The following is a 17,351-nucleotide window of genomic DNA, read 5'->3' on the forward strand; positions in this document are numbered from 1 at the left end:
CCTGTCCATTAAAATTTTTTAAAATAAAAACGGGCAAATGACCACATAACCCATATAAATGGAGGTCTTGTAAAATCCCATACCTCTGTGTAGTATCATAAGCCTTCTCAAGTTCAAAGATGTCATTTGACAAAGGCTTCTCTGATGTTGTTAGAACCCACATTGGATGGGTGAGAGGAGGTTGTTTGATTCGAGCAACCAAACAAAACAAGTATCAACTGTCCTCTCTAAGGTCTTACAGAGACAGCTGGTTAAAGTAATTGAACAGAAATGTGAAAGAACCTTGGTATCTTTGCTAGTTTTAGTCGGAACCCACATTAGGTGGGTGAGAGGAGGTTGTTTGATTCGAGCAACCAAACAAAACAAGTATCAACTGTCCTCTCTAAGGTCTTACAGAGACAGCTGGTTAAAGTAATTGAACAGAAATGTGAAAGAACCTTGGTATCTTTGCTAGTTTTAGTCGGAACCCACATTAGGTGGGTGAGAGGAGGTTGTTTGATTCGAGCAACCAAACAAATAAAGTATCAACTGTCCTCTCTAAGGTCTTACAGAGACAGCTGGTCAAAGTAATTGAACACAAGTGTGAAAGAACCTTGGTATCTTTCCTAGTTTTAGAGAAAGGTAGACAAATCTGATGCCAGGGATCATGAAAAACATTATTCTGCCAGATCTGGTTAAAAACAGTCAGAAGAATAGCAAGAGAAGTAGGAGAAAGTTGGCACAGCAGTCTTGTAGTGTAGATCTTCAAGTCTGACTGATGTACTGCACGATGGATGAAGGGCCAGTTTGCACTCCACCAATGTAATGGGGTGACAAAGCGGTGATCACTCTGCCCAAGTCTTGATGGCTAAGTAGGTGGAGGATGAGGCAGAAGTGCTAGATACCTGGCAAAAGCTTTCATCTAGAGTATCGGCAATGCTCTGGGTATCAGCTACTTCCTGGCCATCAGAGAAAAATTTGAGAGGGAAACAGAATTATATGGACCACTGAGCTTTTGAATCTTGCTCAATATGACTTTGATATGCTGGTTGTGAATGTGATTCAAGATTCCTTCTGGCTTTGATGTCTCACCTGCCAAGCATATGCACTTGGCTGCTGGAAAGCGACGTGGATCAAGAGTGTGGGATACCTAAGAAAAGTATCCCAGGCCCATTATTCAGCCTTCCGTGCCATGTAGCAGGCAGGATTCTACCACAGATGAGGATATCGTGGAAAATGTGTCGGGGTTTTAGGAATACATTGAGTAGTTGCCTGTATAATATAGTCAGTCACTGTTGCCATGCAGTCATCTATTGATGGCTTAGAGACAACGGCAGGATTAAGTTCTGTGAGAGCAGTGAAAGAGGACCAGTTGGCTTGATCCAGCTTCCACCGGGGCATGCTGGTCGGGTGGCATCGACCATGGCCAGTCTCTCTCAAAATTATAGAAAAATTATCACTGCCACATGGATTATTGTCAACCTTCCATGAAAAGTGGTAGAATAGTGAAGGAGAGCAAACTGAGAGAACAAAGTAGTAAAAATCTGACTAGGTGCATGAAAATAAGTATAAGAACCAGTACTGAAAAGAGAAAGGTTGTGATTTATGAGCATACTCTCTATGCAGCAACTGCTGCCATCAATATCAGTACTTTCCCAGAGGGGATGATGTCCATTGAAGTCTCCCAAAATTAAAAACGGAGATGACAACTGTTCAACAGGAGTATCAAGATCTGATTCATCATAGCTCTCTTCAGAAGACAGGTAGAGAGAACAAACAGTGATGGTACAACCAAAGGAAACATGGATGGCTATGGCCTCCAAGGTGTGTTGAGTGGAAAAGACAGGGTGTGCACATGTTGATCAACCAACAGTGCCATCCATCACATAGCCTGTCATTTCTGTACAAAGAAAACTGCTGAAAGGTTACTGTATCAGCAGGTTTCAGAAATGTTTACTGTAAAAAAAGACATACAAAATGGTATGAAGCAATGAATGCTTTGATGTCATCCAGATTAGAATGTAAACCTCAAAAGTTCCATAAATTGCTGGCCATTTTAATTTATGTGTAGGCAAATTGGGTGGAGAGCCCTTCTGTTTTTGGTCATGCCTTTTTCTTTATTTACTTTATTCAAGGGAGCTCTATTGATCTCTATTGATCCTGCCCTGAGTCGATTGGGCAGGTCTTTGTCATTGGAAGAAGATTCTAACAACTAAGGATGTGAACAAGTGATCGTTTTGCATGGTGGGAAGGAAAGAAGATGTACCCAAGGAAATGCCCATACCTGGAATAAAAGGAAGTGGATCTTGGAATGAATGTTAGAGACAGAGATGAGTATTGATGTTGATTCATCAACTTTTTTAACCATGGAGGTCAAAAGACTTTTCATATGATTTGAGAACGATTCTTTTGGAGGCACAGAGAGATCCATCGGCATCCCACTGTAGCAGTGGAATGAAATGCAGCAGAAAATGTCCAAGAAGTGGCGAACAGCAACTTTCAAGCTTCAAGGTAAATAATGTTTTGAATCGTCTTCAAATGGTGCATCCTTATTCCTTCCAACTACTTAGGATGGGTAAGAGCCATTGCAATTGATGATCTGTTTAACATTCAAAGGCATCATGGTCTTTGCCACTGCAATGAGCACTTGCCAAGGAACCACAACATGATGTCTTTGAGTGACTGAACTTCTGACAATGGAAACACCTGAGAGGATTTGGAATGTATGGCAGTACCTTGCAATTAAGATAGCCTGTCTAGATGGTGGCAAGTGGATGCAGTGATGTAAATGTTAAAATGAGAACACTGGTCAGCATCATAATTCCATCTTTGTGAGTGAAGATATGCCTCACTGCAGAAACTCCTTGGGTGGAGAAACCAGTGAGAATCTCGGAATCAGGGATATTCTTCAAATCCTTTTCAACAATAACTCCTTGTGATGAATTCAAAGTAGCATGAGGTGTAACCTCAATAGGTATATCCCCAATTGCCTTTGAATGCAAGAAGAGTTCACTGTGTTGAGATATGGAATTTCCACCAATATGTCACAAAAGTGAAGCTTTCTGACTAAATTTGGAGAGCTGGCAAGTCCTTCTAGTCCATTCTGAATAAAAAAGGGAGATGTTTGCCCAAAATATTTGTCTGAAAGAGAATGTAATATAAGAAAATGAGGTACAGGTGTTAGATGTTGAAGACTGCTGTACAGAATCTTCAAGATGTGATTGTTTACCTATGGACTGTTTTTTTAATATTTTATTTAAATTTTTATTTGGAGGGTCTATAACAAGAAAAGAACGTTTCAGCACCCACTGACACCCCCACCATGGAGCCCTTTAGAGGGGATATACTGTATTACAATGCCAAACAGTGACACTACAGCAATGCCATTGTTTCATGAGCACTATACTCAAAGACCAGCATCAGATACAATGTCCACAACACCTGTTGAGAACATCCAACACTGGTACTTGGTTTACCATAGCTCAAGTGGACCAGCCAATTAACCCTAGGGAGCCACCCATCAACAGGATTCAAGGCCAAAGTGGTGTGTTAGGGTTGGACACCCTCAACCACTAAGATCCTCTCCTCCCCTTCACAGCAAACACATGGGTGGATGATTAGATCCCAGAGGAGGTAAACTGAAAGAACAGAACCTTCCCTGGGAGGTCCCTCACCTTGTACAGGAATCCACACTGAGGGGATTAATTTTGAATTAATATCTTATAAGATAGCATTTCAGGTTTATTGTTTTTTCATTGTTCTTACTGCAGCTATTTCTTATTTTGGATTACTTTGCAAATTTTTAGTAACATTTAACACACAGGGCTATTTATTGGTACATTTTCGTGCAACATACAACTAATACTGAAATACTCTTCTTTTAATTTGTACAGTTTTTTTTATAAATGTTGGAATTATTCATGTAAATAGATTGATGAATTACTGTTGCTTGGAATGTAAACAAATATATTTTCATTCACACAACAAAACAGAATGAGCAATGCATCATAACACTGTATTAAAAAATATACATACATTTAATACAATTCCACCATAAAAATATTTACCTTTTTGTTGTGTAACAACTTCATAAGAGAGTATAGATTCTTCTTGTCCACCTGGAAGGAAGAAAAGAAACCTATTCTCACTATATTTGCATCAATCTACAGGAAATACAATTTTAAAATTATTTTAAGATATATGAAAATATTTGAAACATATAACACAAATAAATATTTCAATTACAAATCGGAGCCCACTCTTCCTTATATTTTTTCAATTTCCACTTTTGTGAATTTCATGTTATTTTTATGAATTTTTATTGTGTGTTTTTGGTTAAAATACTAATATTATTTGAAAAACTTATATGCCATGTATAATCAAAACAAAACAAAATCAAAAAGAATTTAAAAGAAAAGAAAAATTAATAAATGAATACAAACAGTTATGCTAACTTCATACTTTCTTCAATAAATATTTTTAACTGTTCCCATCTGTTGCTGGTTCTCCACATCTTTCTAACAGTAGCTGTTTAACTTGTTTACATATAATATTTGATATATCAAATAAATGGAACTGAAAATCATTTTAATATATTTTTTTATTTTATTTTCCACACTCTTGAAACCATCAAATTGTATGCACCTAAGTAACATCTAGATTATTATTATTACTATTACCATCACTGTCACTTTAAAAAAAAAAAAACAATTTCATAAAATTTTAAAAGATGCTTGTCACTTTCAGCCCCCAAATATAACCACCTCTTATTTCTCATGTATTCATACAATTTTTCTTTCCGTTCAATTAAATTTTCTACCTCCACCACACTTGGAAGCAGCTCATTTCAAAAGCCAACCATCCTGTTTGAAATGTAATACTTTCTAAATTATGGGTGACTTCTATACTGTCAAAATTTAAATTTTTGCTCTCTCATCCTATTGTTTTTACTGCTAAACACAAAAACAACTTATGGATCTATATTATCAATATCCTTGATAATCTTAAACACTTCAATCAAATCTCCTCTGATTCTTCTCCTCTAAAGAGAAAACAACTTTAGAAACTTTAGTCCCTTATCATAGGATAATCCCATCATTCCAGATATCATCCTAGTAGCTCTTCTCTGAACTTTTTCCAAATATTCAATGATCTTCTTAAGGAAGAGAGCCCAAAACTACACAGTACTCTAAATTAGGCCTTACAAGTGATCTATGCAGTGAAACAATAATAACCCTTGTCTTGTACTCCGTGTTTTATAAGTGTTACCCAAGATCTTGTTAGCCCTACTTATAGCTACAATACATTGTTTAAATGAATTAAGTGATTTTTTAATCATAACACCAAGATCTTTTTCTCCAATTACAGAATTTAATGTATATTAATTTAAATTGTAACAATAATTTGGACTGTGAAAACCTACATGCATCACCTTACATTTTGGATAGTTAAACATTGTCTGCTGCATATTGGCCCAATGCATCAAATGGTCTAAATCTCTTGTATAGAAATCTCTGATACAGTTAGACACTCAAAAAAGTTAATGTCATCTGGAAACATTAATAGTTTCTTAGTCATTCCACAATTAATATCATTAATATAAATCACAAACAACAGAGGATCCAGAAAGAGCCCCAAGACACACAGCTTCAGACTGTGATCCTGTGAGATCTAATTCCAATTATTACTACTCTCTGATTTCTACTATCCAGCCAATTTTCTTTCCAATTTAATAACATTTCTCCCACACCCACAGATTATAACATAGTCTTCACTTTAAACTAAATAATTAACATATGTCAAACTTACTTCATCATCAAAATCTTATGTACTGTTGTGACATAAAGACTTAGTAACAGTTTCATTAGTTATTCAATAACTATTAGTACCATAATTGAAGTATATCTTACAACGAAAACTTTTTTTTTACATTATAGGAAATAAGATATTCTGAATAGCACTGTAATCCGTATTGCAGCCTGACATTAGTGCTGAAGAAACATGAAATAACCTCTCCTAAATATTATTCTAGGCTATTACATTATTGTACAAATGAAAGACTACATACTGCTGCTAGTTGTTTCAAATGTATCATATGTAAACATTAAATGAGTAAGAAAAGATGATTTTTTTGAAAATTTTAATAATAATGTTTTAGAGTAAGAAAAATTTTCTTACTGTGAGTTTCAAGCTTTTATTTTTAATGAAGGTATATTTTTTACTCGTATCTTTATGAATACACCTATATAACATAAGAAATTATGTAAAATTATCATTTAAAAGATTCAGTAAGAGCTTAGATAAGGCTGCATTAAAGCTTTGATGTTTGAACTCTTCCTTCAAGGTAAAATAAAATTTCGATTAGTAGGTTTTGTTTTAATCAGTGATGTCGAGAAAACCCACTTGTAGAGAAATATATGTGTAAAAACGGCTCGTTTGGGTTGAGAAAATTTGTTTATGTAAAAACAATTTTCTGAACCCAAACAAGCCATTTTTACATATATAGGTTTTGTTTTGTTTTCAATAACAATTAGACATATATACCTTTTTAAGGAGGTCAATTCATTTATAGAGAAGCAATGAATAGTAGCTACCTTCTGTAAATTAATTGTAATTTTAAAGCATTATTAATCCAGTTACACTGAATTGTATTTTCTTAAAATGTAATATCTAATATCAAGTTTAGATAATTTCTTATTTTTCTAAGATAATATTGAAACAAAAGTGTCACAAAGTAAAAATAGAAATTAGAACAGTAAACAATTTGTAAAAACAAAACTGTACAAAATCTGTCAAAATATCTGTTTTAAAATAACTAATTGCATTAATAGTAAATTAAAAGCTTTCCATACATGAGGCAGATAATTATATACACTCTTGAATTAGTTGCTACTTTACATTAAGATACATAGTAACATATTAAGTAGAAAAAACATATTCAAAGATTAACTACACAAACCACGGAATACCTACGTATACTTCCAGCTTCATTATCACTGGTGTGTGTAATAGGCACTGGATCTGTACCTAAAGAAAATAAAAAATGCATTAATTGCAAGTTAAAAGGTTGGTAAAACATTACACTCAAACACAGATTTGGCTCACAATGGAAAATAAAGCCGATACCAGCTAAAATTGCTTTTGGAAGCAAAATATGTTATTTTCAGTTTAGGTCAATAATCTGATCATAATATGAGCCTTGTGTTCTATAATTAAATAAACCTTAATAAAAAGTACGTGAATTAACTTTAGGCTTGACAGTTTGATATTGAATAGGTAGTTGAGGGCCTAAGAAATGGCCAGTGAGAAGGCTGGATCTCATACCACTGGATTTTTATCTCTGAGGTCACTTGAAGGTGGTGGTCTATGCAGAGAAATTATTCACTGTGTGCTTGCTGACTGGCTATCTTGTCTAGATTTATGTATCAGGAACAATGGTGGACACATTGAGCATATTCTGTGAATAAAGTCATTTGTATTGCCATATTTTATTATTTTTCCTATGATTCTAGATTTATGGGACACCCTGTACTTTTTCTTTTCGTTATGAAAGAGATCACATGCCTATCATAGTCTGTAAGTGGTATATCAATAAATAGCATATCATATGATTACAAGCATATGTAGATTTATCAAGTGGTACAATATTTTATTAAATTAGATATAATTATTGGTGATAATACTACTGGAAACTTTTTTTCAAGGTTTGTCTTAATAACAGCTTTATTGAGAAAATAATGTATAGTATATCAGAATATAATATGAGTATAGGATAAGTTTACTGACAGTTAATCTGAAGCACTAAACCAAAGTGCATCTTCAAAGTTCCTGCTATATTATCTTTTGTTTTTATAATACACTATAAACTAACCTTTTGTAGGTGAGCTATCTCCTGCAGCATAAAGATGGGAATAAAAATAAAAATTCACTAAATGAGTTTCAAACTTCATACAGCAGCATACAAACTTCTAGACTAAAAATACTGAGAAAGTTTACAACTAATACAAAAATATACTTTATCATTATTATCCTAACTTTAAAGTAAATCATTTTCAATATTTTGAAACAACTAAACAAAAATAAAATAAAGACCTTGTAATAATCCTTTTTATATTTTTATTTCAAATGAAAGGATACCACCTAAATTACCTTTTCATCAGTATCATCTTTGATGCTTTTATGTTTCTTTAAACTAGAGAATAAACTCTCAACTTATTTTTCATATCAGAAACATATCTTTATTACTTTATTATTATTATCATAATCTGCAATTTTTACATAAACTAGACAAGGAATACCAAACAACGTTCCTTTTAATAATTACCTTTTGTACTGTCGACTTAGTCTATAAATTAAACAACCATCACCTAATTTACTTGCTCCATCAGCCTAATTTTGAGAACCTTTGTCTTTAATTTACACTTAGTAACTTAATCACAACAAACTTCTCTAGTGTCATCTATATTTTAGGCCTAAAATATATAAATAACACCTAGAATTTGATTGCTTTGACCATGACTTTCATGTTTTATACCACTGGCTTTACTTAAAAATAAACAATTAGCAAATATCAAACTCACTTATTTTACTTATCCAAATCTTCTACACTGTTGGCAACTATCTTTAAACTATAATATGAATGCTTAACTCACTTTCTCCATCACTGCCATCTTCTGTACTATTGTCTTTGCTTTTCATAAATGGGAACTTTCGGGAAAATGAAAAATTCTTCTTCTTTCTATCTAATGTATTCTATTAAGAATAAACCAAAGCTGTATTAAAACAGAAGTTAATGATAGCCATGCATTGTAAAAATGAAATTATGAATTCTTGCTTCTAACCATGTTTCACCTATAATACTAAGTAATACACTAGGTTTTAACTACCTAATATGTTTATATATTGCAAGAAAATGTTACCTGCATAGCTCATCTAGTCTAATGAAATTACGTGCTTCAAACAAACCTTGTATACATTACTAGTCATATTTTTAATTTATAAGTATATTTGTTGTTATTAGACACAGAGCTATACAATGGGTTATCTGTGCTGTACCTACCACAGATATTGAAACCTAGTTTTTAGCATTATAAGTCTTCACACCTACTGCTGAGCCACTGGGAAGCAATTTATTAGAAAGTATAGCATGTAATGGAGTAACATGTAAATATAGCCAATAACAACTGGAAAATGTTTCATCTCATTAACTTGGAAGTGGGCTGAAACAAAATTCAGCCCTATCAGCTGTTGTATATTAATTCTTGCAATAATGTTTGAAAGTTTCTTTCAAGAAACACACAATTCTCTTACCTTTCCATCACTTATGGTGCTCTTTCCTTGGAATTTTACTGATTTTAATCGTGCTCTCTCTCTCCTTTCAACTCTACAAGAAACAATCTAAATTTAACTAAAGTTTTGACTCTGGCATATATATTGTTTGATTAAACAAGAACTCTTAGGTAATGATAATTAAAAGTGAGTGGATGTTTCAGAAAAACAAAGAAAACATTTGTAGCATAATTATCTTGTGATTTCTAAATGACAAAAATATGCTTTAATTTATTAACACATATGGGAAAAAACCTTAAAGTTAGTTTTTATTTTTTAAAGACAAACACTATAAAATACATGTTATTTATTTTATAGCAGAACAAACTATAAACTACTTGTTAGTAAAAAGAAGAAATCAAAAATATTATATTTTCTACGTGAAAATTTTACTAGAAATACAAATGGATGGTATACTTTTTCAGAAAATTAAAATCATGTTTTCACATGTTTTTTATAAATAATGTTTTGGCATTTTATGGAATATTCCTTTTGAGTTTCTAATTATTGCAGTGGAAATCAAATAAGTTGTTAATCTACAGGTTAGAAAAAATAATTTCCTTAAAATTCTTCAGTTCAAAACAATCTGTTGCAGAATGTAAGTTACCATACATAATTTGTTTATGGTTTTATTTTACAAATTCCTTTTGTTGTTTTGTCACTAGCTTATACATCAGAAAGAATGAAATTTCTGTAATGATTCTTTATGTACTTTTGGAAGTTACTGGCTTTTCAAAAAGGAAATGTGTTCAAAGAAAGTTCACAATATCATCCCATTATTAAAATATGGTTAAAATAAGTCATAGAAATGAAGGTGATTGGCCATAACCATGGAATGAAACTTACCATCATTTTGAGGTATTTTTAGGTATAATTAATTTCCCTTAGAATTTAAAGATAGGTTCTCAGAATAACAGGAGCTTCAACAAGATTTTTATTGCAGATTAATAAATAATATAAGAAATAAAGAGAATGAACACAAATTCAAAGAATTACAAAAAATAATATTCATTAAAAAACAGTAACTTTTGCTGGAGGACTGGACCTTGATTGTTGAGCTTCTCACTAAACTGTACTTGATGAAAGTTCAACTAGTTACTAGCTTGTTTAATTTGAAATCTTATTTCACACTGTTCCAGTGCTAGAGAGTTAAAATAGTAACATAATTCTTCCCTGTAGTGACTTGTGCTATCCATGTGATTGACCATTCATTTAAGAAAATATAGGAAGTTATATAACCTTGAGATATCACCTGACGGAAAGAAGGCACATCTTCATAGCTACTTCCTCCAAGGACAACCAGATGCTATTTCAGATGAACCAAACATAATAATGATGGGTAACTATGGCAAAAGTAATTTAATGACATTCTTGACCACATGTTATACGTAATCTTTAAATAAACCTGAAAATCTGACAAATTTTGAGACATTCTAGATTAAAATAAGAAGGCAAAAAATGTGTGGTTTTCAGATATATACCACACTTTTCCTTCAGGTTTGACCACAAGCTGCAAAACATTGTGACCTTTAAAACAAATTTATGTCTATATAGCATGTGCACTGGTCAAGGAGAGTGGTGTAACTTTATTTGACCCATGAAAACACTTACCCAAAATGCAGACAACACAATCCTTTGCAAAAAAAACAAAAAACATACTGGTACAGCTATACTTCATAACACAAAAATAAACCTTCAACAAGGACATGCAATACAAAATCAGAATCTTTTGACAGTAATATTGGTACATAACTCTTTTGTAGGAATAAACTGTAGTTAAAACAATACAAATCAACATATATAAAATAAAATAAAATAAAATAAAATAAAATAAAATAAAATAAAATAAAATAAAATAAAATAAAAAGAAACAAAGAAAGAAATCCTTTAAACTATATGTTACACACAGACTAAATCACATAGTAATCACTAATGCTACATACAATTCCTTAGTACAAAGTACAAACAAAGCCTTCATAAGTAAATACAGAAGTACAATTATATGAACACCTGAGAGTAAATGACAATAAAAAAAAAAAAATATAATACATAACAATACCTTTAAACAAAAAAATAATAGATTTACAATGATATATTGATACAATCCAACACAATGACAATGCACATTAAAATAAATGTCCCCCACTAGCAGTGTCTGCTGACTTACAACACTATAAACCAGGTTTCTATACTGGTGTTGAGCAGAGTGCAGATAGCCCATTGAGTAGCTTCATACTTAACTTGAAAACAAACAAACAATTAAAATAAAACAAACTCTGAATGAGGAAAAAAGTACTAAAATACATATAGATTAAACCCTATATAACAGAATTATAGTAAAATATAAAAAGCTATAAATAAAAAATAAAACATAGTAATATACAAAATAATTAAAATACAGAAAAAACCTTTAAACAATGAATCACAGCAGAACCTTAAAAAAACACTCAAGAAAGAACATTAAAACTAACATTATTCAAAACACAGAATCTAAACAAAATTATATAAGGTAACTAGTTGCATGAAAGAAAAATAATGATAAAATATAAACGTATGGCAGCTAAGTGCAAACTGGCCTGGCTTAAGAGTCTTCTGGTTTCAGCCAGCTTAATGTACAGATGGTGGGCCTTCTCTTCTAGCCAATAAAAAGAAGTATTTCTCTGGTACAACTGGTCTTCATCACACTCCAAGTTGTTTAAAGCCCAGGCTTCTGTCCATTTCACAGTGACTACTACATTGGAGGGCCCCTCTTTCACCTCAAATACATTGGCTGTCAATGAAGTTGTTTTTAGAGTTGATGGCAGGATTTGGCACAATGTGCATTGTCATTCAACCAGTGATGGTGTTTTCTGTTTTTGGATACTGTTCCCCATATTTCAGCTATGAAATATTGCACCAGAACTTAGTCAACTCTTTAGAGGGCTTCTGTTTCAGTCTTGTTTTTCTTCACTTGGAGATGACCACATATCTTGTGAATTTTGCATACTCAATAGGAAAGTGACTCTTTCTTTACAAGAGAAAGAGCAGGTATTGATGACATTCTTGGCTTGTGGGCTGCTTCCAAGTTTGATTTTGTCTCTAGTGTGAAGTCTAAGATGGTACTCTTAGCATTCTAGGGATGGCTTAACATTGACTGGCTAGTCTGTAGTCAACAAATGCTGTCTGCTAGTGCTGGGCTAGTTTAACAACCAAAGAAGTGAGGTCCAGTGCATCAGATATTAACAGGACTTCATTTATGGGTTCTGTCTTACTGAAAGTCAAGTCAACACTGGGTGTATTGGAGTCAAACTGTAATATGCATTTTTGCTATAAATAAAACAAAAACACCTGTGCATATTAGTTCTCATCCAAACTTCCTTCCATAATGCAGTAAAGTCAGAAGCTTAAGCTGGTTAAAGCAACGTTCTGACTAACTGAAAAACAAGATAGACAGAAGGGTAAAAACAACTGATGTTAAAGAGCAAAAGTTCAGATTGAATTCCAATTAGCTGGAAAGTAAGTCAGACACGTAGCTTGGTCACAGCCATATTCTTCTCTAAAATAACCTTTAAAGACGTAGTGATAAAACCACTAAGTTGATCAAATGGCATTTGTATGGCCTTCATGTGTGCTCATTCTTATGTCGCCCATAGAAAATTTATCCTTAACATCTCTGTACTTCTCCATTACAAAGGTTTCACTGCTTGACTAACACCTGTAACTGTGTTGCCTACTGTCATCAACATCATGATAACAGCTAACACAGCTTACCCTCAAACTCAAATCCATTCTTTTTATAAACAGAGCTGGGTCCAGTAGGAAAAAATTGAATTGAAGGTGCAAATACTGTTTCCTGAACAAAAGCTGACTCAGGTTTCCATTGTACAAGTGTTAGTCTTTACTTCTAACCATTAACCCTTACAACATATCTCCTTCTGGAGTATTTTTCATGTACCAAAGGCCACTTGCAAATTTTCAATTTACAGGTGCTACTTTTGACAACGAGTAACACACTAACCATCTTATCATGCTTTTTAACAGCACCTTGTACTGAAACAATGATAAGAAAATATCTAGAAACTGTGTGCTTATGAAATATTTCAATCTGGAGGATTGAACATATCTCATCAACACCAAACAAAGCACTGGGTATACTAACTTTACAGTTGATATAAGTCTTAATACAGGAAATGTCACTCATTTATAAATACTTTGGTTAGATCCAATCTTCCAGTGCTCCTATCAAAACAAACCAGGTAAAACTGTGTGAATAAAAACTAAACAAAAATTGGCAAAAATTAAGTATGGTGAAGGGATTGAAATGTCAAAAATTACAGAAATAAGGTAGGGATAAATAAAACCATTCAAAAATCACTGCATAGGTAGCCAGATCTTTCCAAGAATAACTTTTACCTGCACTAAATGTTACACTCCTCTTACATACATGAATTCAAGTTTGAATAAAAGCATTTAAACTGAATAATATGATAGAATCTTACAGCAGCTAATCATCTAATCAATCTTACAAGATTGATTAGGTATAATACTTACTTGCTACTGATTTAGGTTTTTTTTTTTCTTGTTTTGTATATTCAACCTTTTCTTGTTTCTACAATTTTGAAAAAAATATTTTACTACTTGTTTCCCCTCTTTATTTATCATTGAAATACGTTGACAAATGAACATCGTTTTATTTTTACAGTTCAGTGGTAATATATGTCAAAATGTCAAGTCAGTGTTGGAAGTTAAAATTGAATTGTTTTCTTCAGTTGTCAGAATAAAAATGCTTTTATCTATACTTATTAATAGTATAAATACATAGTGTGTTGTTGTTGGGCTTAAGATTATTCTATAGTAGGTGTCTGTAACTTGTTGATGATAAATTCAACAATAAATGAACATCATGCATTTTGCTCGTTTTTATAATAATACATATACATATGGAACAAATAATTCACTCTACAGAGATTACAGGCATATTTCAAACACTATATATACAGTTCTCTCCCTCTTGTCAAAGTCCACTTAAACCTAGTCAATTACTTTAGAATTTGAGTTGACAAGAGCTATCTTCTCTGTTACTATCTCCAAACTATCTAAATATAGTACACTTACTTTATCTTCAAATTACTATGGTTGTATCTTATACTTTTAAACTCTTTTTTTTCTTCTTTTATATTTCTGATAATCAACTGTATACTTGTCAAAGCTCACTGAGACTAGTTCAATTACTTTAGAACTCTCTCTGACAAAGTAAATTATTCTTCTTATGTTTTTTCTGCTGTTAGTTTTCTTCCATCACATTAAACTTTAAGTCTTTCCCTTTACTTTGGCTGAGCTTCTTCTTGTAACTTTACTTTCTTCTTTGTCAGCTGCTTTCCCACCCATCTCATATTATTTACATATTTATTACTAAATCCTCTTCTTAGTATATTTGCAACATGAATGAGTTACAAACACAACTTCCAATACTTGTCTGCTTTTAATTTTCTTATAATAAAAAAAGAAAAACAAATAATCATAAAATATTCATTCACAAAATAAACAAAATTAATAACATGTAAGTTAAACAGTTTTTTATATCATGACAATCAGTTTTGTTAGTTTCACTAATTATCGATTAAATAAGAGGCCACTGAGCTGGAATGGTTCTTCAAGGGCAGTACAAGTACTCTGGGGCACTGGACCAACTTTAAAAGGATATTTACAGAACCCACATCTTCCAATTTTACCCCAAATTACTGCACATTTATACAATTCACTCCACAACATGTGAGGGTCATGTTAATTAACAAAGAAAACCATCACACACACAGATTCCACACAATAAAATATGATAACAAGCATACACATATAGCTGCCTAGCTAGACCTCACTGAAAATTTGAAGAAAAGTATACTACTATATAATACAGTGTTCTAATAATTAAAAAATTGGTATTTCTTAAATCAGACATCGATAACATGTACACAGATCTGTTCGCTGCATAAATAATTGATCTTATTGATACATTGAATATTAATTTAAGTTATTATTTCTTTCTTTTTACTGAAACTATATTGATAGATATCGTGTTTGTGCAATGAAAAGTCACAAGCCGTTGTTACATAAGAAAAAATGTGTTACTATCTAGCAACCAGAAATGAAACTGTTATTTATGAAACATGGAAATATTATACACTTATGGACTAAATTTACTGCTAAGTAGTAGTCTTCCTTTGTATTATTTTTGTATAAAAATATGTGTGGTAGAAGAATTAGCTGTGAATCACTCAATAACTGCAATCATGTGCTCATTCATATAAGGCATGTATGATGTTAGAAAAACATGCAGGTTCAATAAGTCTTTATACAAAATGATAAAAACCCTAAAATATGATCACTTTCAAAATGTGGATCTTTGTTCTTGAGAAGCAGTTATTTGTAAGTATCATAGAGTAATATACTGAATGTGTTGGTTATACTTTTCACACCCTGTTCATACACACTAAGCACTACATACTATACTCTTAAAATGTTTTATTGTCATATTAAAGTGAAAAACTCACTCATTTTTTGGCTAGCATGGAAGATGAAAAAGAAAGATGAACAGTTTGCTTGTTTAGTTAGTTCACAGCTTTCCACTTTAGCAACACTTCTGAATAACATTGGGAGCATCAAAAGCAGTGAAACACTCAACAATGATAATTAAGTGTTCAAATGAAACTATATTCAACTTTATCTATAAGCATCATAGAGTAACAGACTGAAAGTGGCAAACATGTTTTTCTTTGGGTAATCCCTACATACTAAGCACTATGATGGTTATAATATTATCCTTTCATAAATGTTCACTACTTGCTAAATATTTCAATGCTGAAAGTGAAGCAGAAAAAAAATATCATACCTTCTAGGTCTATAATCATGGTTAATCTTTTTCAGATCACATCATTTATTTTCATTCATTCATTCTACTCTTGTTCCTTTATTTTACATGCCAGTATCTGGATCCCACATCTAACATTTTAAACTAATCGGAACCTTTCAGAATGTCCAAACAATCATTTGCTCATGGCAAAAGAAATACATCAAAACAAATCACTACACTCACTCATCTAAAATTAAAATAAAACAAGGATGTATTTTCTTTTTTCTGATAATCACTATTGCAGAAAAGCAAACACCTAAATTTAGGTGGTAAATTTAGGCCTGGTAATTTATTTTTTTTTGTAGTGGGTGGGGTGTTAGAAAGGCCTTACTTCCCTATCACAAAACTTATTTTCTATTCCATGAGGTTCACAGCTACTTATGTGAGTTTAAATTATTTAAATATTCAAAACTTATGTTATTATATTAATTTTGTTCAGATATATTTACTCTTGGTATTTGTAGCCCAAAACATACTTTGATTTATTTTAAACATTTTGAACTTCATGAATATTGAAAAGACTAAAAACATAAAAATGTATTTCCATTTATTTACTCTGCAAATAGGCATATACACAGAACTGAATGAATATCATGTCTCAGCAAAAAATCTAAATAAAAAAATATTCAGTCTATAATGATATGTGCTCCATTCCAAAGGTTTGGTAGAAAAGCCAATCCATCATTACCATTCACACTGCTTGAGCTATGAAACATCAAGACTAAAGTTTACGAAGTCTTTTTCTGTGGTTTTACATCTGTAAAGTATAAAATAATATCAAAATTGATACATCAAAGCATGATTCTCTTGAATATGTTCAAGCAAAACATCTTGAGATGACTGTTAATTCCTCACTCAGGATAATATTCAAAATGACCTTTCTGTGCTGCATTTGGCAACTGGCAAGTTCAGATAAATCCAAATTCTACATCTATATTATAGAAGACAAATTTCAATTTGTTGAATTAGGGCACTTGCAGGTTATTCTTCCACAGAGATGGTAAACCACTTTATATGAAATTAGGAAAATGAACCATCTTTTCCAGAAAAGATCATCAAAATTGAGTAGGCAACCTATGCACAGACTCTTCATACCTACCAAAATGTCAGAAACAAGCATAGTCTGGAAGCTGGTGATAAACTCAAGTATGGTTTCAGC

The 17,351-nt window shown here is 32.2% G+C and overlaps 1 protein-coding gene across 4 annotated transcripts in view; it reads right to left on the reverse strand.

Moving 5' to 3' along the window:
- Positions 1-17,351, reverse strand: part of LOC143245847 (disks large homolog 1-like) — a 119,624-nt gene that overhangs the window by 21,326 nt on the left and 80,947 nt on the right. For 3 of the 4 annotated variants that reach the window (XR_013025700.1, XM_076492119.1, XM_076492105.1), the window contains 5 exons: positions 9,289-9,361; positions 8,631-8,730; positions 7,850-7,870; positions 6,952-7,005; positions 4,047-4,097 (listed from right to left, as the gene is read on the reverse strand). Coding sequence is in view for 3 of the 4 variants with exons in the window: in XM_076492119.1 (XP_076348234.1) it covers positions 4,047-4,097; positions 6,952-7,005; positions 7,850-7,870; positions 8,631-8,730; positions 9,289-9,361 (299 nt within the window). In the remaining variant the exon portion in view is untranslated. The remainder of the gene's footprint in view (positions 1-4,046; positions 4,098-6,951; positions 7,006-7,849; positions 7,871-8,630; positions 8,731-9,288; positions 9,362-17,351) is intronic. The other variant, XM_076492113.1, reaches the window with a different exon arrangement.

The sequence above is a fragment of the Tachypleus tridentatus genome, chromosome 1, assembly GCF_004210375.1.
Source record: "Tachypleus tridentatus isolate NWPU-2018 chromosome 1, ASM421037v1, whole genome shotgun sequence".
NCBI classification, from domain to species: domain Eukaryota; kingdom Metazoa; phylum Arthropoda; class Merostomata; order Xiphosura; family Limulidae; genus Tachypleus; species Tachypleus tridentatus.